General features: G+C 41.4%; 1 protein-coding gene across 6 annotated transcripts in view; it reads left to right on the top strand.

The window, feature by feature from the left end:
• RPH3AL (rabphilin 3A like (without C2 domains)) overlaps positions 1 to 25,441 on the top strand; it is a 211,455-nt gene that overhangs the window by 61,818 nt on the left and 124,196 nt on the right. For all 6 annotated transcript variants that reach the window (XM_072136270.1, XM_072136268.1, XM_072136269.1 and 3 more), the window contains 3 exons: positions 3,931 to 4,010; positions 15,187 to 15,330; positions 18,033 to 18,162. In XM_072136270.1, coding sequence (XP_071992371.1) covers positions 3,934 to 4,010; positions 15,187 to 15,330; positions 18,033 to 18,162 — 351 coding nt within the window. In that variant the 5' untranslated portion in view covers positions 3,931 to 3,933. The remainder of the gene's footprint in view (positions 1 to 3,930; positions 4,011 to 15,186; positions 15,331 to 18,032; positions 18,163 to 25,441) is intronic.

Consider the following 25,441-nt stretch of genomic DNA (forward strand, 5'->3'; position numbering starts at 1 on the left):
GAACAGGACCAGAATAATTTTGGAGGTCCTACTACTGGCCCCACGATTCTTCCTGTACAGAGAGAAACTGGAGAGAAGCTACAATGATGTCTGAATTTGCCTTCCTGCTTTCAACTGTATTGGTGTCCTCAGGGGGCTGATACGATTGAATGCTGTGGAACAAAAGAGAGCTGTTTAAATTGTCAAGTTGGCGCTTGATGGTAAACAAGTAGGTTTTGGTTGAAGTTTGGGCGCTCGGTCTCTAAAAGGTTCGCCATCACTGCTCTATTGGATTGAGATCTGGTGACTGTGGAGGCCATTTGAGTACAGTGAACTCATTGTCATGTTCAAGAAACCAGTCTGAGATGATTCCAGCTTTATGACATGGCGCATTATCCTGCTGAAAGTAGCCATCAGATGTTGGGTACATTGTGGTCATAAAGGGATGGACATGGTCAGCAACAATACTCAGGTAGGCTGTGGTGTTGCAACGATGCTCAATTGGTACCAAGGGGCCCAAAGAGTGCCAAGAAAATATTCCCCACACCATGACACCACCACCACCAGCCTGAACCGTTAATACAAGGCAGGATGGATCCATGCTTTCATTTTGTTGACGCCAAATTCTGACCCTACCATCCGAATGTCACAGCAGAAATCGAGACCCATCAGACCAGGCAACGTTTTTTCAATCTTCTACTGTCCAATTTCGATGAGCTTGTGCAAATTGTAGCCTCAGTTTCCTGTTCTTAGCTGAAAGGAGTGGCACCCGATGTGGTCTTCTGCTGCTGTAGCCCATCTGCCTCAAAGTTTGATGTACTGTGTGTTCAGAGATGCTCTTCTGCCTACCTTGGTTGTAACGGGTGGTGATTTGAGTCACTGTTGCCTTTCTATCAGCTCGAACGAGTCTGCCCATTCTCCTCTGACCTCTGGCATCAACAAGGCATTTCCGCCCACAGAACTGCCGCTCACTGGATGTTTTTTCTTTTTCGGACCATTCTCTGTAAACCCTAGAGATGGTTGTGCGTGAAAATCCCAGTAGATCAGCAGTTTCTGAAATACTCAGACCAGCCCTTCTGGCACCAACAACCATGCCACGTTCAAAGGCACTCAAATCGCCTTTCATCCCCATACTGATGCTCGGTTTGAACTGCAGGAGATTGTCTTGACCATGTCTACATGCCTAAATGCACTGAGTTGCCGCCATGTGATTGGCTGATTAGAAATTAAGTGTTAACGAGCAGTTGGACAGGTGTACCTAATAAAGTGGCCGGTGAGTGTATATTAGCAAGTTTACACAGAGTGGTCCTATAGCCGCTAGTAGCGAGAGATTCATATAGACAGTCTTCTTACCAGTTATACTACAAGTGTTAAAATGGATGAAATATAGGTCTTCTCTCTGTTATTATTATTATTATTATTAATATGAACATCATTTTATTATCATAATTATGAACATCATTTAACCTGCATATCAATTGCCAGCGGGCAGCACAGTTTGTCTGTACATACATCTAGGCAGAAGTGCAATAAAGTTTTAAACAGAATTAGACAATTCCACCTTTAAAAATATTGGGCGTTACTGGTTATACATAATTGTACTATGTGAAATATCATTATTTCACCCTCTAGTCTAAAGGCTCAACATATGAACACGGCAACTGGGCCAGTTTCCACAGGCTGCACACATTCGTATTCATTAGCCCACTGTATAAGTCTATATTTCCAACAAACCATTAAAATACCTGCAGATTTTATTAATTCTTCTTTACTATCATGGTTCATCAATGTGCTTTCTCTGCTAAGTTTCTTGTCTTCTCAGCTTTTCCTAGCAGAAGACTTGCCACATACAATAGCATGAGATCATTTTCAAATGTGATATTTTGCTAAATTTTAGTTTTTTTTTTATCTGAAAAGAAAGAAGATTGCTTGAAATATACGATTCAAGCAATCTCCTTTTTTCTTTCTTTCTTTCAATTTGCCTTATGGGATTGTTTCTGGTACCAAAACAACCTGCTGGACAAAAGTGATGTCAATCCAGTCTTTGCTGTATATTCATATACGCACAATTTAGCCCATTTACATGTATGCGTTTTGTTTTTAAATGTAAAATTGCATAATCTAGTTTAGCAAAAGGCAACATTTATCAGTAAAATGCATCTAGAAGCAGTAGAAAATCTTATGCAGCATGTAATACGTAAGCCAAAAGCACCTTGACAACAGAGGCACCTGCTAATTAATCAGTCATACAATGCCATTCCTAGGATGCATCATGGCCAAACAGTACAAAGGGCTTTTCCATGGATATGTTTCCAGGAAGTGAATAGAAAATGAGAGGCACTTATATCTCCAAATAGACTTGACATTTAATTTCTAACGTAACCTTGATTTAAAAACATTATCCTCACAATTATTATACACAGAGTTTGTAATCCTTTATGCATTATGTAGAATTTGTTTTTGAATGACCAATTTGACATGCTTTGTGCAGCGCTGCGTAATCTGTAGGCTCTATATAAATAAAGAATTATTATTATTATTAATATATATTGTATATAGTAAATCAGTGGTGAAATTCATAATAAAAGCAGATGCCTGTTATTCAAAATAAATAGTATGTTGCAGCCTCTAAATGGTTAAATTCAAAGGGGTTGAAGCACAAAAGTTTGTGATGTATTATGATTGCACTGAGATTTAGGAAATGTTATATAATTTCTGTTCACCACAACACAACATCTTTCCTTCAGAAACAATGGGGGTCATTTACTAAGGGCCCGATTCGCGTTTTCCTTACGTGTTACCCGAATATTTGTGATTTGCGACGATTTTCCCTGTATTGCCCCGGGATTTTGGCGCTCGCGATCGGATTGTGGCGCATCGGCGCTGGCATGCACGCGGCGGAAATGGGGGGGCGTGGCCGAACGGAAACCCGACGGATTTGGAAAAACCGCCGCATTTAAAAAAAAAAAGTGTTGCGAAGCTTGCACTTACCTTCCCTAGGAATAGGCCGGTAAACTTGAGGGCGTTCAAATGCTCTTCAGCGCAGCAGTGCCACCTGGTGGACGTCGGAGGAACTGCCTTAATGAATCCCGGCCGGACCCGAATCCACCACAGAGAACGCGCCGCTGGATCGCGAATGGACCGGGTAAGTAAATCTGCCCCAATATGTGGTAATAGAATCATGAAGACTTTACCCAATTCAATTTCAACCATATAGGTGTTGCACATTTATCTTCTAGTTCTTCTAGTCCTAAAACATCTCTATCTTCTGTGCAAAGAACTATGTACTTTAATTTGTTCATTTTTTGCTCTTATTATGAAGTGCACCCCAACTTAAGAACACCTGACTTACAGACGACCCTTAATTACAAACGGACCTCTGGATCTTGGTAGTTTACTGTACTTTAGCCATAGGCTACAATGATTAGCTGTAACAATTATCAAAGGTGTCTGCAATTAAGCTTTATTTTTATACCTGTCTCAGAGGCCAGAAAAATTTTGGCTGGAGTTACAATTATAACAGAAAAACAAACCTACAGAACCTATCTTGTACGTTAAAACTGCATCGCAATTAGTTTTGAGGTGCTTTTAGGTACAGTTTGTCAATTTCACAGGTGAAAGACATGAACTGAATGGGTGAAATTGATTTTGAAGGAGAAAGCTGTTCCACAAATTTCATTCACATGTTGATTTGATGCCTTTCATTTGTTAAAATAAGTAATTCCACCTAAAATCACTAATTGTGATGCAGTTTTAACTGCAACGTGTGGCCGCACCCTTATAAAGAAGCATTTGTTGTAAATCTGTGATTATACTGTGACCACAATGCAAGGAAATGTTACTATGACACTCAAACCTAATTATTATCAGTGACCTATAAAAATTAGTGTTAAACATATTGGATGTGAGATTCAATGGAAGTTTTTTAAATTGTTTGATTTCTTTTAACAGATCATGGCTGATACTATTTTTGGAAATGGAACAGATCAATGGGTGTGCCCCAATGATAGACAACTAGCCCTCAGAGCCAAGTAAGTTTATGTTTGCTTTTTATTATTCACTTGTTTTAGCTGAATTGCTATACCTTAGTCCTCATGCTCTCGACTGTGTAATAGGGATAAGTGCTAGCCTATGTTTTTTTCCCTCAAAAATGGTAAAAGGGGTATTTTTACCCTACTGTACGTTTTAGGTTGACTCTGCTTGTGAGTCAGTACCATGACCGTTATAGCACTGGGATTAACAAGAGGTTAATATACTATCATATTAACTATTATCATCTATATACATTTTTTCAAAACTTTAATAAGGCTTTAAGTCTTTTCTCATTTGAATTAGTTGCACAATGCATTGAAACTTTGATACTTTTTTGATGTTGGAAAGCTTAGAATGGTTTAATATGAGTGTCCTGTTTTTTGTAACTATGCTGTTCTAAGGTTTCTGTTGTAGTACCTACATCTCAGAGAGTTTCTCCTGATTTTTAGGATATCCACTGACTCAAGGGCCCCACTTGAGGGAGATATATCAGAAGTGTCTAAGAGGAAATGTTTTGAAGTTGCTCATGGCAACCAATTGGAGCACTGCATTTGTTTTCACAGTAGTTTATTAAATGAAAGCTAAGCTCTGGTTGTACTGGGTAAAGTAAATTAGGACCTAGATAGATTGGAGATGGAAGAGTGTTGAACCATGAAGCTATGTGTGCTAGTCTATATTAGTGTGTTTCTCTGGGGTCAGTATTCTGCTCATCTTCCCCTCACGGCAAGCAGAGGATGGTAACTAAGTGTGCTCCCTGCTCCTCCAGCAAGATGGTGAAGACATCGGGGGATGAGGCAGAGAATTTGACAGGAGCTGCTGATCTCTCCAATCTATTCACACAGTAAAAGAGCATCTCCCCTGCCTTGCATGGGACCTTACACTCCTGCAGACTCCTGGACTGCATCAAGCACTCATATCTCCTGTTGTGGGTGGGCAGGGAGAAGATCAATCTCGTATAGACCAGCAGGGTCTGTAGCAAGTAGAGTGTTGCTTCTCACCCCTCCCCTCTCCAAATATAGCAGAATGGCTGTCTGTGTGCTCACAGCACCTTGACAAGTGTCATAAATCAGATCACGACCCCCGATATGTTCATGAGCATGAACCCGAACAAACCCATTTAATTTCTTCAGGTCGGTATTCTGGTACTTCCACATAATGAAACAGGCTGGAGGGGAAGGGAAAGTGCAGTGTATGTGTGTATACTACACTTTTAATAGTATTGAAAAGCTTAAAGGAAACCTTCCACTTGAAGTGGCAGGTTTCAGATGGAAATACAGAGCACCAGCTCAGGGTGAGCTGGTGCCGGAGCTTATTTTTGTTAGTGTTTTAAACCGCTGTATCACGGTTTAAAACACTTTTTAAACTTTATAGCCGGCGCAGGGAGGTACGCGCTCGGCGCTTACCATGCGCGCGGCTCTCCTTCACTTCCTATGTAGCCGCGCGCATGGTAAGCGCCGAGTGCGTACCTCCCTGCGCCGAAGCAGCTTCGGCTATAAAGTTTAAAAAGTGTTTTAAACCGCAATACAGCGGTTTAAAACACTAACAAAAATAAGCTCCGACACCAGCTCACCCTGAGCTGGTGCTCGGTATTTTCTTCTGAAACCTGCCACTTCAAGTGGTAGGTTTCCTTTAAATTCCTAGTGTCACTTTGGTACTGAAAAAATATTGAAGTTTCTATGCTTCTTTATTTTTAAAGTAAGAAGTACATACTTACAACAAGGACAGGGTATACGTGGGAGGGAGGATGTGCAGATCTCCTCATAAATGGAGAGGAAACATCAGTTTCGCACATGGTGTGCTTCTTCCGGTCTCTGTGTGTAGTGAACTAAAAACATGTGCCTTATGTAGTCAAGGAGGTGAATGTTGCACACACCTGCTCATTTGAACTGAGATCTTTATAGGTGAACTAGACTGCCCCTTGACATATATCATCCAATGCTATGTGAGGGTTGGGCCTAAGGTTTTAACCCCTTTGCCCGTGGGACAATCACCTGTATATCACATCAAACGTCGCTGCAGGGGACTCATAACCTGTGGGGCCGATATTAGTCCTACCTAAGGGGCGGAGTCACATAGTATGCCATGCCTTCCCTCCAATAAGGAGCGGGGGGCTGGCCTACGGGGCTCTGCCTTGTTATCAAATGGTGCAATGTATTACTCCGCCAATGCCATCACTTGAGATGTTTCCCTGGCATCCAGCACGTTTCCCCGGTTATAGTGTCGACATCGCAGCATGCCGAGCCGTTATCATGCACCTTAACAAGGAGCAGTTCTCCATTTCGCATGCAGGTTAAATCGTGTTGTACCAATGGTATAGGGTGGTCTAGGCTCATGCATAATTCATTAACGTATAAGCATGGTATTAGTACATATATGGTGTATATCATACAGGAGCAAATGTATATTAATAGTGACTATTATGTGCGTGTACACAGGTAGAAACAATGGCCTAACCTCCTTTTAAATTGGGCTACATTCACACTGCCCCATGGGGTACGTATATATGGTCGATATATATACGGCCAATGTACATCCCCCACAGATGGCAATGGGCGCTTGGCGCCCTACTGGAGCGGTACGGTGCAGCACACATGCAGCACCGTACCGCTCCGTACCCCAGTGAAAAGATAGGACATGTCCTATCTTTACACGGCATATGGCGCCGTGCGCCATACATCCCTATGGAGAGGGGCGTGGGTGAGAAGCGCTCACCTCCTCCTCTCCCCGCGCGCTGCCATGTGCCCGCCGTGCTACGGTATGGAAAAGCAGAACATTTCAAAATAAAGAATTATACCGCAATTTTGCCAAATTTTAATTTTTTTTAAGAATGAAACGCAAAACTTTTCACTTCAATTTACAACTAACATGAAGTACAATCTCAATGTTAAAGCGTTCCAAATTTATAACCAATTATCGTGACACATTTAGCTTAAAACAAGCGTCGTTGATGAGGGGTTAAAGAGGACCTGCCACCCAAATTTTCAGCACTAGGAGCTGCACTAAAGTAAGTAAAGTAAGTGCCGCAGTGTTAGAATGATAGGAGGTTTCCGGTAACGCTATCTAACACTGCGGCGGGGCACAGTGTAATTGTCGGACAGCTCACAAAGCTGTCCAATGTATTCATGAGGGGGCAGGGTTGGGGCGTGGCTAGGGGCGGTGACTGCCAACCTATATAGCGAGCGGGGCGGTCAGGGGAAGAGGCAGCGCCTCGGACCGCCCCCCTCATGAATACATCGGATGGCTTTGCGAGAGGTCCGATGATTACATTGTACCCCGCCGCAGTGTTAGATAGTGTTACCAGAGGTTTCCGGTAACGCTATCACTCTAACACTGCGGCGTTTGTTCAGGGACTAGGAGCTACCCTTTCATTGGTATTGAAACAGCCGTATGGCATTCACATTGATTCCACAATGAATGGTCACCAAGGGTGTGTTCACTAATATGTTTTTAGCAAGGATTTTGATGTTTGGAAATACATTTCCCATTGACTTCAGTCTGTCCAAACAGGTGAGGATTTTATCTCCAGTGTTTTTTTTAAAAAAAACACCCAGAGGAATGTACTGCTGCATTAATACTAATGGGAAGCAAAAATCAACATTTTGTAAAATTCACAGGCTTTGGAGGAATTGCGAAAATGGAATAATCTACTCTAAAAACTAAATGTGAACATATGCCAATACTAAATTTTAAACAGAACGGAATCAATCCCAAAAATAAGGGAACCATGTCAAATGGTGCTACACACATGAAAAATAGCACATGAGAACCAAAGAACAAAACCATGTGTCATGTAGCTGAAAAATAATACAACCTTTATTTTATAAATATAAACACAGAAAAATCATATGGACAAACACAATAAAATCAATTAAAACACGGAACAGACCAGAAGCTGCTTCCGTGGTCAGAAACATAGCAGGTGCAGTCATGCGGTAGTGGCTGACAACCTGCCACCGGATCCCCTGGGCCAAACACTTAGAAATCTGAATCACTAATGTATTCCAGTGGCAGCAACAAATATTAATACATGAAAAGGAGCAAATATGAAGCCCAATCAAAACATAGATCCTAAAATACAAACTGCTGCCTACAAGACTGGAAAACAGAGTTACCAATATGAGCAGAGGGTCCCAAGGGAGTCCGAAAAATGCCCCACGCGTATCGCCGCTAAATGCAGCTTCCTCAGGGGTGCCCAAATGATGTGGTGTTTGTCTATAAATACCTGTCTGTAATGAGGTGTGCATCTCGGCCGGTGTGTGGCCCTGGTGTCATGGCGGCGCCCATGCCGGAACACGCTATGGGCGAGTCACATGGTCAAATGACGTCACTTCCGGTGACGTGTATGTTCGCGCATGCGCCCATGTATGGATCGGCCAGGTAGGGTAAGTATAGGGAATGTCTAATGCGACGTGGCTGACAGCCAAATCGTGAGAATGTGAACTTGGTACATGATGTATAATCAATACAAACCAGCATGTAAACTATGTGTATCTACTATATAAATGCTATTCGATCCAATAAAGTGACAGTGCAATAAATAATAATGTGCAAAAAGATATGCAAATTGTCCCATGAGGAATAATACATAGATAAATATGCATAACATAATATTAAATTAGTTAATTAAGACAGACATAGAAGTAAAGAAAATGAACTAAATTAACTCTGGCCACAGATTACAAAATAAGTCAATATCAAGCATATCCATTCATACCCAGCACTCACACGCATGGGCCCATGCACAGACACCAGTGACACACACACTACAGACGATCCAAAAGTACATAATAATAGGTCAAACAAACACCCGATCCTGTTAAATCTATTTGTTAGCCAATTGGGAATCTTGCTTCTTGAACTCGAATGTGCCAAGGAGGACACGGTGAGAAGGCGGAGAGACGAAAATTGTTATTAGATGGTAACTGGAATGCAGAGATGTGAAGGCCACATGACTTTATCCTGGAAATGGGGAGCACATGCAAAAAATATATATGAAAGATTTATAAATGAAAATTTATAAAAGATTGCATATGAATGTTAGATCCAGTGGTATGAGCCCGGATGCCCTCCGTGGAGGAGAGATGGTACTGATTACGAAAGGAATAGGAAACGTGGATGGGGTGATGGACTGGTGAGCAGTGTTGGAATGGTGAGCGTGAAATGAGGTGGAAAGGGGTGAATGGAAAGAAATTGTGAGAAAAAGGAGGGAAGTGGGGTGTGTGTGTAGAAAGGAGAGAAATGGGAAGTGAGGGGGGATATGTGGTGTGTGAGGAAAAATGAATGAAAATGGTGAGCCCCAGTGGATGGAATAGTGCTGCCACCCTGTGTGATATGTGGTGGGAGACTAAGTCGACGCCTGTGTTATATGGTCAGTGCATGTCCAGGTTAGGTGAAGGTGGGGGTTGCTGTGCAGAATGGTGCCAAGTGGAGTAAGGGTCAAAAAACAAAAAGATGACCAGGGGGGCAAGGTGATGCACACAAAAACAAAAACAAACAAAACTAGTGTGAGGAAAAAAGGTATGACATACCTCCGTAGAGGATTGTGAATAAATGTCTTCCGTACCTTTGTTTCTTTATTTCTTGTAAAATCCGGAGAACAGCATATCCTCATTTATCCCATCTGGAGCCGGGGAGATGAGATCAAAAATCCATTTTGCCTCCAGGCGCAGAAGTGCTGGTGTGACATCACCACCTCGTATATTTTGTTGGAACTTATCCAGGCCCACGACTCGTATGCCCATTGGGTTTCCCCGATGGACTTGAAGAAAATGTTTTGCCACTGTAGATAGTTGTTTCCCAGTAGAGGCATCCTGTGCCGCATGGTTGATAGTTGAAACATGCTTTTGAATTCTTTTACGTAATTCTTGACCAGTCTGCCCCACATACAGTTTTGGACACGGACACAGTAGACCAGTGATGGCGAACCTTTTAGAGACCGAGTGCCCAAACTACAACCAAAATCCACTTATTTTCCCGTGAAGTGCCAACATGGAATTTTAAGCAGTAACGTTTCGCTTCTTGTTCTTACATATCATTCAATAGTATCGGCCCCCATGAGGACACCAATACAGTTGAAAGGAGGGCAAATTCAGACTCTTATTGTAGCCTCTCTCCAGGGTCTCTCTATAGAGAAATAATGAAGGGTCCAGCAGGGGGACCTCAAAAAGATTTTGCAGCCCTCTCCACACCTTCTCACTGTTCCCGCAGTTCCAAACAGCCAATGAAGTGTTGCTTAAAAATAGTGCTGAGTGCAGCATCTCTTAAGTTGCCTTGGACTGCAGAAAGATTTAGTGGATCCGTTCCTGTCTGGTGAACTCTGTCCTGGGGTGATAACCTGAGTGCCCACAGAAATGGCTCTGAGTGCCACCTCTGGCACACGTGCCATAGGTTCGCCACCACTGCAGTAGACCATAAATGATATTACGTGATCGGCAGTTAATGTAAGACCGTAGTTGTATCTTTTTGGAGTTTGCAGGATTCACAAATTCTGTCCCACATAAGATGATCACGTAATATCATTTATGGTCTACTGTGTCCGTGTCCAAAACTGTATGTGGGGCAGACTGGTCAAGAATTACGTAAAAGAATTCAAAAGCATGTTTCAACTATCAACCATGCGGCACAGGATGCCTCTACTGGGAAACAACTATCTACAGTGGCAAAACATTTTCTTCAAGTCCATCGGGGAAACCCAATGGGCATACGAGTCGTGGGCCTGGATAAGTTCCAACAAAATATACGAGGTGGTGATGTCACACCAGCACTTCTGCGCCTGGAGGCAAAATGGATTTTTGATCTCATCTCCCTGGCTCCAGATGGGATAAATGAGGATATGCTGTTCTCCGGATTTTACAAGAAATAAAGAAACAAAGGTACGGAAGACATTTATTCACAATCCTCTACGGAGGTATGTCATACCTTTTTTCCTCACACTAGTTTTGTTTGTTTTTGTTTTTGTGTGCATCACCTTGCCCCCCTGGTCATCTTTTTGTTTTTTGACCCTTACTCCACTTGGCACCATTCTGCACAGCAACCCCCACCTTCACCTAACCTGGACATGCACTGACCATATAACACAGGCGTCGACTTAGTCTCCCACCACATATCACACAGGGTGGCAGCACTATTCCATCCACTGGGGCTCACCATTTTCATTCATTTTTCCTCACACACCACATATCCCCCCTCACTTCCCATTTCTCTCCTTTCTACACACACACCCCACTTCCCTCCTTTTTCTCACAATTTCTTTCCATTCACCCCTTTCCACCTCATTTCACGCTCACCATTCCAACACTGCTCACCAGTCCATCACCCCATCCACGTTTCCTATTCCTTTCGTAATCAGTACCATCTCTCCTCCACGGAGGGCATCCGGGCTCATACCACTGGATCTAACATTCATATGCAATCTTTTATAAATTTTCATTTATAAATCTTTCATATATATTTTTTGCATGTGCTCCCCATTTCCAGGATAAAGTCATGTGGCCTTCACATCTCTGCATTCCAGTTACCATCTAATAACAATTTTCGTCTCTCCGCTTTCTCACCGTGTCCTCCTTGGCACATTCGAGTTCAAGAAGCAAGATTCCCAATTGGCTAACAAATAGATTTAACAGGATCGGGTGTTTGTTTGACCTATTATTATGTACTTTTGGATCGTCTGTAGTGTGTGTGTCACTGGTGTCTGTGCATGGGCCCATGCGTGTGAGTGCTGGGTATGAATGGATATGCTTGATATTGACTTATTTTGTAATCTGTGGCCAGAGTTAATTTAGTTCATTTTCTTTACTTCTATGTCTGTCTTAATTAACTAATTTAATATTATGTTATGCATATTTATCTATGTATTATTCCTCATGGGACAATTTGCATATCTTTTTGCACATTATTATTTATTGCACTGTCACTTTATTGGATCGAATAGCATTTATATAGTAGATACACATAGTTTACATGCTGGTTTGTATTGATTATACATCATGTACCAAGTTCACATTCTCACGATTTGGCTGTCAGCCACGTCGCATTAGACATTCCCTATACTTACCCTACCTGGCCGATCCATACATGGGCGCATGCGCGAACATACACGTCACCGGAAGTGACGTCATTTGACCATGTGACTCGCCCATAGCGTGTTCCGGCATGGGCGCCGCCATGACACCAGGGCCACACACCGGCCGAGATGCACACCTCATTACAGACAGGTATTTATAGACAAACACCACATCATTTGGGCACCCCTGAGGAAGCTGCATTTAGCGGCGATACGCGTGGGGCATTTTTCGGACTCCCTTGGGACCCTCTGCTCATATTGGTAACTCTGTTTTCCAGTCTTGTAGGCAGCAGTTTGTATTTTAGGATCTATGTTTTGATTGGGCTTCATATTTGCTCCTTTTCATGTATTAATATTTGTTGCTGCCACTGGAATACATTAGTGATTCAGATTTCTAAGTGTTTGGCCCAGGGGATCCGGTGGCAGGTTGTCAGCCACTACCGCATGACTGCACCTGCTATGTTTCTGACCACGGAAGCAGCTTCTGGTCTGTTCCGTGTTTTAATTGATTTTATTGTGTTTGTCCATATGATTTTTCTGTGTTTATATTTATAAAATAAAGGTTGTATTATTTTTCAGCTACATGACACATGGTTTTGTTCTTTGGTTCTAACATATGCCAATACTACTTTGATTCACATACATTTTTTGTGTGGCATATCTTTTAAAGAGGGATTTTTGAATCCCATTCTTGACAAATTCAATTAATGTAATGATAAATAACCATGTGTCAGTGGGAATGATCATATATGGGTACAGTTGCTATACATATATATACAAGGGCAGTTAAATTGACGAGAGAGGGCGTTCCTGAGGGAAGTTGGTGTTATCATTATGTGCTGCCATCTATCAAACGACGGCAAAACAAATTGCAGACTGATTGATTGGTTAGTTTGGATTTGGCAGACATTTGAGTAAGATGTGATTTTCACTAAGATTTTTTTCCATCAGTATTGTTCGGTAATTTTTTTTTTTCGTTTTTGGATGGGAAAAAATGCGAGGAGATAAAAGCAAAGTTGGATGCTGTTTATGGGGACTCTTCGCCATCTATGACCACAGTTAGCTATTGGTTCAACGAATTTAAACGTGGGCGAACATCCGTTTTTGATGAGGAGTGATCAGGATGCCCGGCAGACGTGGTTACCGAGGAAATCATTCAAAAAGTCCACGACATGATACTCGCTCTCGTACAGCGACTCAGTTAGATGCCTACTTCCGTGAAGTATAAAGTTGTACAGTGGTTAAAGGGACGCCTCACCAAAATTTGCCCTCACATGCTACCCATGCCTTAGTTTTTATTGCCCAGCTGCTCCTTACAAGCCAAAACTTCACTTTAGAAATATGCAAATTAGGCACGAGTGCTTTGGCAGAGCACCACATCTCACTGGATGCAGGAGTGATGCAGCTAGGAGGAGGAGAGGCAATGGCATGACAGTAGTTATTGCTCTGAGCTGCTCTTCTAATGCCCCAGCAGAGTCACTTCAGCCGCATTTGCATATTTCTAGCGGGAAGTTTTGCGATGGAAGGAGCAGCTGGAAAATGAAACATAGGCACAGGTAGTGTATGTGGGAATAACCCTATGTCACATAGTAGTTAGGATGGGTATGTAAAGCGAAGTTATCAATTCCTTTTAAATCGAAGATTGACTATACCACACATTCACATACTGAATTTGGTAATGTTTTGGTATGAGTTTTACTGGTCAAACTAGCACCGAAATAGCAATTATAAGTGTTGGACCATATACAAAATAAAGTAACCTAAACTCCGCTTTAATAAAGCAATTACTCCGGTAAACTTGATCCTTGTTCTTTATGTATTTTGTAAATTACATAAGGCTACATTCATACGAACATATGGGGACCGTATATACGGCCGATGTATATACGTCCCCCATACACTTCTATGGGCTCATGGCCCTGTACAAGAGTGGTATGGTGCGGCACCGTACCACTCTGTAGCCCGTAGAAAGATAGGACATGTCCTACCTTTCTTCATAATACAGCGCCGTGAGCTGTATATTCTTATGGAGAGGGGCGGGGGTGTGCTGCGCTCATCCCCTGCTCCTCTCTGCAGCGCCGATGTAAGCCTGCCATACTACGGTGCAGTGGGCATCGTGTGAATGTAGCCTCAGTCGGTAAATAACCAACTAATTTATAGAAGAGAGCAATTTCATCATGTGAAGGCATTGCTGCCTTTGTTTACCATCTTTTTCTCATAGTTCTCCTTTCTCTACTGTTTTTCCATCACAACCAGCAACAGTTAGATATAAAAGTAGTCCAATGATAGCAGTTTTACAAAGCATTGTATATTTAACAAAACTATAGGTAGAAAGGGGGATTCCCATGAACATTCAGTGCAATTTTTTACCAGAATGGAATTTGTGGTGCTGATAGGGATTTTTATGCAGGGCCCCAACAGCCCTCTTGACTTTTGTAAGGTGAGTCCTAATTAACCCTTTCATGATTGAACATAAAAACTAAGACACACGTCAGTCTCTTAGTGTATGTCAAGATCTTCTCCCGTTTAATATCTCCAAATGCATAATATCACAGACAGAAGAGTAGGCGTGAATGGTATACTGTAAAGTTATTGGTCATCAGCACATTCTGGGGAAAACAATTAATTAATTGTGCTCAGTTCTCAGAGACCTTGTACTGTACACACATATTGTTTATACCAATTTGCTGAGAAGAATAAGATAAGTGGGCTCCAGAATCCTAATATCATGCAGCATCAAGGACAGACTGGCTTCCCATTAAATGCCAAAGGGTATTAGCTGACAGGCCAGCAAATAGGTTACATAAAATGAAGTTTGAATCATGACATTAACTTGACAATGGTCAGGGAACATGGCCGCTGTATCTAAGATGGCGGACAGTAGTCAAGATGGCGTCCGAAACCTTTGCGACCTTCTTAACAGTGGACATAGGACGCATCTCACTCCGAGATAAGGTGCCAATGATAATGTTTTATTTTGATGTTCTGGTGATACCTGCATAAACAGGTTCTGTTTATTGTTCACCAATTACTTGTGGCGAGTTCCTAAATAAAAGCTTTTCTATTATATGTAATATTATAATATATTTATGCAAGGTTGACTTAATTTTCAGGCTACAGACAGGCTGGTCAGTGCACACGTACCAAACAGACAAGCAGAGGAAGAATCAATCTCTTGACAATAATGAAATGGAGTCAATTCTTCAGGTTATTAGAAGAGCTGAGAAGGTAGATACATTGGAACAACAAAGAATTGGGTATGTCCTGGTACCAAAGCACAAGTTATATGTGTATGTAAAGAATAGTATAAAAATGTAAATGGGACTGTCTTGTAGTAGAGCAGCAATCAGTCTACTGGGGCTTTACAGTGATCTTGTGATATACAGTGAAACCTATCACAAAAGACCCTTTAAGAAGACCCACATACCTAAAAGACCGTTTTTATTTGGATTTATTTTCCCATAATACGCTATAGAAGCTGTGTCCATATGAGTACCCCTTTAAAAAGGTCTGCTCAAAAAGGTTTCCCTTTAATTGTGTATTTCTACCTTTGTTTTCTTATTCCTTGTTGGAGTTAAAAAAGGTTACAATGAATTCAAAATAAAAATAATATTAACATTCAGGTTGTATTTCAACAAATGCTTCTTTTCTGCCATCTTCTGGTGGAAAGATGGAATTCATTTGAAAATATTTGCTATTTCCTTAACACTAATAATCTAAGTTCATACTGCTGTTCAAGCCTCCGTTCCTTACCTCTGTTTAACCCTTTAAGGACCTAACCCTTTTTGTTTTTTTATTTTTCACTACCCACAATCAAAAATCTATAACTTTTTTTTATTTTTTATGTAAAGAGCTCTGTGACGGCTTGTTTTCTGCGTAACGAATTGCACTTTATAATGATGGTATTTATTCTTCCATTCCATATACTGGGAATCTGGAAAAAAATTCAAAATGGAGTGAAATTGGGGAAAAAACGCATTTGCTGCGTTTTCTTGTGGGCTTGGAATTTACGGATTTCTCTGTGTGCCACAAATGACATGTCTACTTTATTCTTTGGGTCGATGCGATCACAGGGATACCAAATTTGTATGGGTTTTATAATGTTTTCATACACTTACAAAAATTAAAAACTTGTATAGAAATAGTTTTTTTTAATAAATTTTGCCATCTTCTGGCGTAAATAACTTTTTTTTTATACTTCAGTGTACAGAGCTGTGGGTGGTATCTTTTTTTTGCAAATTTGGTTGAAGTTTTCAATACTACCATTTTTAGGACAGTACGACCTTTTGATCACTTTTTATAGATTTTTTAAATATTTTTCAAAATGACAAAAAAGTGCCATTTTCGACGTTGGGTGCTATTTTTCGTTACAGGGTTAAATCCAGTGAAAAACTGTTTTTATATTGTGATAGAACGGGCATTTTCGGATGCAGCGATACCTAATGTGTTTGTGATTTTTACTGTTTATTTTTATTTCTATCAGTTCTTGGGAATTAGAATTTTCAACTTTTTAAAAAAATTTTTACTCAACGGATTGAAACGAGACCGCCTCGGGTCTTCAGAAGACCCAAGCCGGTCATGGCAACGGATCGCCACTCCCCGATGATGTCATGGGGAGCAACTATCTCCAACAAGATGGATCTTTTTGACACCCGCGATCGGTGCTAGCACGATATGCGATATGCAGCAAAGACTTGCCGGCTATGGAGCCCATGAGCCCTCTCCATGCACCCGCAGCCGAACCGTGATGTGCTTTTACGTCACGGGTCATGAAAGGGTTAAAAAAATTGAAGAATGGAGGTTTAACGCATCAATTAAAAATTCTGTTGACATCAATGTAAATTTTATGTCACCTGTTTTGTTCAGTTAGTCCACCATCCATTATGTATGCGTTTTTTTTACAGACGGAGATAAATTCTAGCAACCACCATCATTTTTTTTTTTTTTGTAAAAAAAAATAATATATATTTATAACAATGCCTGGCTGAATAACCATAACAGATATCATAAAATTTAAATTGATGTCAATGGGATTTTTAATTGCTACATTAAACTTCTGTTTTTTTACTTTTTTTTTTTAACCAAGGTAAGGAACAGAGGTTTCAAAGGTAGTGTGAACTAAGCCTTAAATATTTAGAAATTATACTGTATATGATATCCCTTCCTCAATTGAATAATTATGTTCTTGAATATAATTGTAATATTGTAATATAATTAGCAAATACATTACGTATTTGCTAATTATATTACAATATTACAATTATATTCAAGAACATAATAATGAAAAAATTAATTCATCCATTCCTAATAACAACAGTTCACTTTAAATGGGCTTTCTTCTTTCAAAATCTGACCATGGTCTGTGCTGGTATTGCAGCTTATCTCTGTAGAAATGAATGAAGCTTATTTGCCCATGTCAGGAGAGAGGCTGCCTTTGGAGAACGTAGCCATGTGTTTGCAACCTTCAGGCAACCCTTTTAAGAACCCGTTTCTCTTGTAAGAACTGTGGAGAACAATGGGTTCCACTGTTTTACAGCAGCTCATCATAAAGTGTCCCCTCAAGTGTGTCCAGCACTCTTGCAGTAATAGTGAGCCATGAAAGGAGTTAGTACTTTCAAGCTAACAAGCCCTTTCTAAGTTGAGTTCTAATTTGTACCTGTGCTTAGTTTCCAAACCTGATTTGTCTGCTTCTGGCGAAATATGAGCACCAATACTTTACTCTTTATGGGATGAATTTTGAAAGAATCAAAATCTTGGTCATTTTGTATTAACCTCATAAAAATTGTTCTGGCCTTATTTTAGAAATATTGATAATATTTTTTCTGCAACATGAACTAGAGAACTATAGTTTCAAAAAGTTATTCTTCGGTCAAAATGCATTTCATTAGGACGTGATATTGCTTATTTGTTTGCTTGTAGATTGCTGCTCTAGTCAAATATTATGTTCTTTCACTTGTAGACGCCTTGTGGAAAGATTGGAAAACATGAGGAAAAATGTAATGGGAAATGGAATGTCGCAATGCCTGCTGTGTGGGGAGCATCTTGGTATACTAGGTACCACTTCTGTCTTCTGCCAAGATTGTAAAAAGGTAATTTAGTTCTTCATAGTTGAGATCATTCAATATGAATTTGGCTGTCATTATTTGTATTCTGCCTGCCTCTGATACCCTGTTTTGTACACTTTTTTAAGAATTAAGCACTGTATTACTACACAAACCAGACTCCTAAAAGTTACAAATATGGGGTGGGGAAGTGTCCATTCTTTAAAAACATTTGTGCAATCTCTCATTATAAAAAGGATGCTATAGAAAGTGGAGTAACATCTCCGGACAGAATCATAGATGCACCCAATTTATGAAACTTCAAGTGCTATTTGTTAGATTTTGCACAAATGATGAAATGAGATACTCCAGCAGTTATTGTTTTAACCAATAATGCCAGAACTTTTATAAAAACAGTTTGGGAATAAGCAATTTACTGTCTGCGAGGACATGGAGGCGCAGGGTCGGACTGGGGTAACTGGAGCCCACCAGTGAAATAGATTTTTTGGGGCCCACCTACTACTACATAGAAATATTCTGGGATAAGGGAATTTCTAAGCACTGTCCCCACACCACATAGACAAGTCATACCTGGCTCTCTGACCCTATTGATATAACAGTACATAAGCTGAGAGCTGTCTCACACTAGAAGGTTAGTCAGTGAATACAATACTAATCTGACACAGGAAGAAGTAGGATCTAGTACCTCACAGGTGACTTGTCTTCTCCTTTCCATCCAGAATCATCATAAAATCTGGTTGTGGTATTTTTAGGGGTGCAGTGAAGGGGGTGCTGCTTCCCAGAGCTGAACACATCTGCCAGAAAATTCTGCAGTTACTTACAGTATAATGTCACCTGGATGAAACAATGTCCCACACTGTGTTTCTAACGAATCTACATAACAAAACCCTCTGTGCCCCAGCATATTAAAGAGATTACCCCCAAATATATTACTATACTACAGTCCCTGAATAAATAATACTGTACCACTAAACAAACATGTGAGGTCCCCCCTCCATTCATCTAATATATAAAGCTGAATGTATGTGTGTGTGTATGTATGTATGTCCGCTAAAGGAATTTGTATCGCTGCGTTTACAATCACCAAATTTTGCACGCTGCCTGTGACTCGGGGAACATCATAGCCGAAATTTTCACTGCACGCTTTCCAAAACCCATTTATTACCCACCACATACGGGAGCCATTGTTTTCTGCTGTTGCTGTGGCAGTTGGAAGTTGAGCTGTGATTGGTTGCTGTTCTGCCACAGGTCATTAATATGAGCTCTGAGCTTTGATTGGTTACTATAGGCAATGAGTATAAGACAACTTGTGTGAGGTAAGATGGATAGGGATACAGAGATAGGGGAAGATTTATCAGAAATGTCTGAGGTAAAACTGTTCCAGTTGCCCATGGAAACCAATCAGAGATCAGCTGTAATTTTATAAATATCTGTGGGAAAATGCAACTTGAGCTTTGATTGATTGCCATGGGCAACTAGAGCAGTTCTGATAAATCTCCCCATAGACAAAGTGACAGTCGGAGACATTCACTGTTATGAGAGTGTCAGAGACAGACAGTAGCTGGAATGAGAGTGTCAGAGACACAGTCACTGGAAGAGACTGTCAAAAAAGTTTATAAAAAAGGAACTGTCACTGACAGCCTGACACAGTATATAGATACATATAAAATATTTTTTTTAACCTATTCTATTTAGTTGTAGCTAAGAGCAGTTATTAACTATCCAGGGCAACACCTGGAGAAACAGCTAGTTACATTACAGGTGGTCCCCTACTTAAGAAAACCTGACTTACATACGACCCCTAGTTACAAACGGATAACAATAAACAGTTACAATAAACAGTTGTAACAGTTATCAAATGTGTCTGCAATTAAGATTTATTGTTAATTCTGGTTCTTATGACAACCCAACATTTTTAAAATCCAATTGCCACAGAGACCAAAAAAAGTTTGACTGGGGTTACAATAATCAAGTATACAGTTCCGACTTACATACAAACTCGACTTAAGAACAAATCTACAGAACCTATCTTGTACGTAACCCGGGGACTGCCTGTATATATGGTTCCCCTGTGAAGTATTTTAATACATTTATCTATTAAATGTCCCTTCTAATTATTTTTATACATTGCCCTTGTTAAAAAATGTGTTATATAACAATGTTGCCTAATCAATTAGTTTATACAAAATGAACTAATACGTTTTTATACCGTGTCATTATTATTATACATATAATCCCCACCAAATTATTGAGCATCTAGCATCCCTTCAATTATACATTTATACAATTTACACATAGTTTCTGCACATTATTTAATTATATTATTATATAAAGTGGATGGCTTGCTGCACATTGCACTGGTTTACTGGGAAACTCCCTGCTGACATGTTCCCTCTACATATAAATAGTTTTATTTCTGTATATTGCCCACAAACATCTTATATTCTTTATGCATTTTTAAAACTAGGTCAAGAATTGTAGTACTGGGCCCCCTGGAATAATACACACTGAGCCGCCTGTTGAATCTTATACACTGATCCCCTAATGAGTTTTACTCACTGAGTCCCCTCATGTTATATATATACTGGACCCCTCATTAATTATACACATTGCCTCCCCCCAAGTTTTACATAATGGGGCCCCCTCATTATCATTATAGGGTCTCATAATGGGTCAGCCCCCCCGTTGAATTTTACACAGAGCTCTCTCATCATACACTGAGGGCCCCCATGAATTTAACATTGGGACCCCTCATACACACTACCCCCCTCAGTATACACTTCCCCCTCCCCAAGAATTTAACATTGGTCCCCCTCATACAGATTGCACCCCTCACTATACATACACCCCCCACCCAATAATTAAACATTGGGCCCCCTGTAGATTTTAAATAGGCCCCCTCATACACACTGCCACCCCACTTCCATATTTTATTAAGGCCCCCGCCATACACACTGCCATCCCCCCCCCCTCCATATTTTATTAAGGCCCCCCCCCATTTCCCCCCCCCCCCCACTCTTTTGTCAATGGCAAAAAAAAAAAATCATTCACTCATCTCTTCCTGCGTCCTGTTGCTGGTGCTGCTGTGGTATGGGGGGAGATGTGCGGCTCCGTGATAATGTCATGACGTGGCCGCACATCTAGGACCTGAGTACGATGTGCACCGGAAAGAACCCGGCCGTGTCGCACTTACTGCTTCGGCTGCAGTGATAGTACTGTGATAGGATGTTTCCGGCCACACCAAGTACTATTGCCTCCCATGGATCCGAACAGAGGCCCCTGCCATAGTGGCAGGAGTCAGGGTACACCGGGAATTCACCGGCCCTTCAGTGGGCCAAAGCGACTCTGTGGAGGAGGCTCAAAAAGGTTGCCTGGTGACAGATTCCCTTTACAAAAAAGAGAAGAGCAGATCCTGCCAGAGGGGGCACGCACCAGCATGTAAGTGCGCTTGGTTTACAATCCTTGATCTGCTGGTAGATGTCCTTTAACTTTATATCTGCAACTTTTTCCAGTTCTATGACACTCACTCCACTTTTGAAAAAATAGTGTGTCCATTCTTTAAAAAATGTTTAAATGTTTAAAAAAACATTTGTGCAATCTCTCATTAGAAAAAGGATGGTATAGAAAGCGGAGTAACATTTCTGAACAAAATTAAGAATGCACCCAATTCATGAAACCTCAAGTGCTATTTGTTAGATTTGGCACAAATGATGAAATGACAGACTCCAGCAGTACAGTCCCTCTTAATATACTGCCCCTATTATCTTCTTTGCCTGTACTGCAGCAGATTAGCTGTGCTATTATGACATCTCGGACCGGAAGCTCCCTGTGCGTGGCTTCTGTGCCGCTGTAAACAAACAGGGGCACGTATCGAAGGGACCGCATCGCGGGACATCGGCGGCGCTGGAGGAGGTAAGTGGATGTTTATTATTTTTAAATAGCCCTCCCCAGTCTTGCCCTCACTAGTTTTTAAAACCCGGATAACCCCTTTAATTAACTATGCATCGGTGTGGGTTGCAAGACAAGATGATGTATATCACTTTAAAACTGCCTCTATAGTTTAAATAACATCTTCTTAAGGGTAGTACCATGTTTACAGCTAACACTACCCCTAGGCAGTAGGCGCATAACAGCTGCTATGGGACCCGCATTGCAAAGGGAATCTATCACCAGGCGCCATTTTTGAGCCTCCTCCATGTCCCCAGATACAATAGCTTTTTCCCAAACTGTTTTTATAAAACTTCTGGCATTAGTGGTTAAACAATACTTCTATTAAAGTTTACCTGGCTCCCTGCCAGCTTGTGTCCTGTGTCCCTCGGGAGTGTTTAGCACGGAGCAGAGTTCTCTCCCCCTCCATTCTATTAAATGCTCATCCGTGAGTTTGAAAAAAAATTTTTCAAACTCACAAATGAGAATTTGAGGAGGGAGGGGAACTCTGATCTGTGCTAAACACTCCCCAGGGACACAGGACACAAGCTGGAAGGGAGCCAGGTAAACTTTAGAGTAAGATTTCAGATGTTTTTTGATATTGTGGGGATGGGGCATTTGTGAACATTTTTCTAATAAACTTCATTAACAAATTCTCCTTAGTTTTTAAAGTAGCAGGCTGTAAAGTGCCCCCTAGTAACAATGTTATTTCTATGTTGCTATGGAAAATCTGTCTACAGGATTGAAGACAGATCTCTCTCTTCGCTGTGAGTAAATAATTTTAAAATATCAAGCTGAAAGTAAAGGGATTAATCCTCACTGCCAAATGAGTTTAACTAAACACAGGGAGATTAGATCTGAGCTCATACAGCCTCTATAGATACACACTGTATAGGCTGGAATACGCATCTCTATGGGAGGGATTAGCTTGATTTTTTTTTTTACAAGCAAAGCTAAATTTGTTAATAAAGTGTATGTGAAAAATGTTCACTACATCAAATGACGGTTACACTTTAAGTTTTAACCGCTAATGCTAGGAGTTTTATAATAGTTTGGGCTAAGCTATTTATTGTCCGGGGGGAAGTGGAGGAGGCTCTAAAAGGGTGTATGGTGAGTGCTTCACTTTACAAAACCCATTTATACTTCATTATCATCAGGATTTACTAGCTTCCCTGAACCCCAATTCTTAAATTGGTAATTTTCACTACTCCTGTATTTCAAGCAGACATCGCAATTGTACTATCATATGTGCTGTTGACATGTGGTGATTTATTTCTCAGCGTGAAACAAGAATTTTACCTTGGAGTGAGCTGCATGAACTTTAACTTTATATCTGCTCTCATAGACTATTACCGTATATACTCGAGTATAAGCCGACCCGAGTATAAGCTGAGACCCCTAATTTTACCACCAAAAACTGGGAAAACCTATTGACTCGAGTATAAGCCGAGGGTGGGAAATGGATTGGTCACAGACCCCCCCCCAGTATATAGCCAGCCAGCCCCCTATAGTATACAGCCTGCCCCCAGTAGTATACAGCCATCCCAGCCTGCCCCCAGTAGTATACAGCCATCCCAGCCTTCCCCCAGTAGTATACAGCACTGCCCAGCCTGCCCCCAGTAGTATACAGCACTGCCCAGCCTGCCCCCAGTAGTATACAGCACTGCCCAGCCTGCCCCCAGTAGTATACTGCACAGCCCAGCTTGCCCCCAGTAGTATACAGCACAGCCCAGCCTGCCCCCAGTAGTATACAGCACAGCCCAGCCTGCCCCCAGTAGCATACAACACTGCCCAGCCTGCCCCCAGTAGTATACAGCACAGCCCAGCCTGCCCCCAGTAGTATACAGCACAGCCCAGCCTGCCCCCAGTAGTATACAGCACTGCCCAGCCTGCCCCCAGTAGTATACAGCACTGCCCAGCCTGCCCCCAGTAGTATACAGCACTGCCCAGCATTAAAAAAAATAATAAACTTATATACTCACCCTCCGGTGGCCCCAATGTGCAGCACTGCTCCCCTGATGTCCGTGCGGCTCGTCTTCTGGCTTCCGCGCCCGTCTTCTGTACATCGCGCTAGGCGCCTCCATTGCTCTCTCCCGGCGCCTAGTATGACGTCAGCAGCGGCGCCCGGGAGAGATAAATGGCGGCGCCCAGCGCGATGTACAGAGGAGGGAAGACGGCACGGAAACCAGAAGAGGACCCGCGCAGACATCGGGGGAGCAGCGCTGCGCATCGGGGCCACCGGAGGGTGAGTATATGAGTTTATTATTTTTAGAGTATTTTTTACTTATTTTTTGACTCGTGTATAAGCCGAGGGGACGTTTTTCAGCACATTTTTTGTGCTGAAAAACTCTGCTTATACACGAGTATATATGGTACTTCCTTTGCCTTCATTTTATATACTGTGACCATTGTGCGCTACTGCTATACACTATTACAACCTGTACTCCTCTCTCTATTTACTATAACCCCTTTTGCCCACATTTTTCTATATTCGACGACCTCTTGTGCCCCCAATCATATAGTTTATTGCACATTTCCTGCCTTGGACACAAAGTTGGCTAGTAAGGAGATTAAAATTAAATTTACACAAGGGAAATAAAGCCAATATATAACAAACTAGAGACGGTCAGGGTTTGGACAGATTTCTGAAAACACCTGACCCGCACACAAATGGAAGAAGGCTTATCTGTAAATATGGACATTAAAGAGAACCCGTCAGGCAAATTAACCCCCTAAACTAAATATATTTTCGTAAACTGCCCCTATACCTACATTGTCCCTCTACATGCCTGTAAACTTAAGCAATGAGGTCCTGAAGCTGTATGCAAATGACCTGTGAGATGTCCAATGAGTCATTTTCATATTCATTTCATGTCCAGCTTATTCATGAGTGGGAGGCACAGCCACACCCCCATTGCTTGACTGACAGCCTGTATAATGGTGTGAGGAATAATGGTGTAATGGCTCCTCCATTTGCTTCCTGGTGCTGGCGGCCACACCCCTTGCAGCCTGTGTGTGTATAGGAGAGATACAACTGCTCCAGACAGCCATGTTATATTAGTACATGTCAGGTACTTGTGTAGTTGATGTCCCACACATGTGTATTAGGAGGGAAGCATGTCAGCAGATAAAGCACAGACATCAGCAATGATTTACTATACATTACACACAGACATGAGCAGGGGGAAGAGAGGGTAGAGGTAACAGGTGTTATCACTGCCTCTGACCATGTGACCAGCCTTATTTACATAATAAAGAAAAGATGATTTTATAATGATTAATGTATGAATTGACTAGATAAAGGCTGGGATGGATCCTTGTGAGCTGCTCTAACAGGTAGAGGTGACAGAAATAGTGACCTGATGACAGGTGTCCTTTT

The sequence above is a fragment of the Engystomops pustulosus genome, chromosome 2 (assembly GCF_040894005.1).
Source record: "Engystomops pustulosus chromosome 2, aEngPut4.maternal, whole genome shotgun sequence".
Taxonomy (NCBI): domain Eukaryota; kingdom Metazoa; phylum Chordata; class Amphibia; order Anura; family Leptodactylidae; genus Engystomops; species Engystomops pustulosus.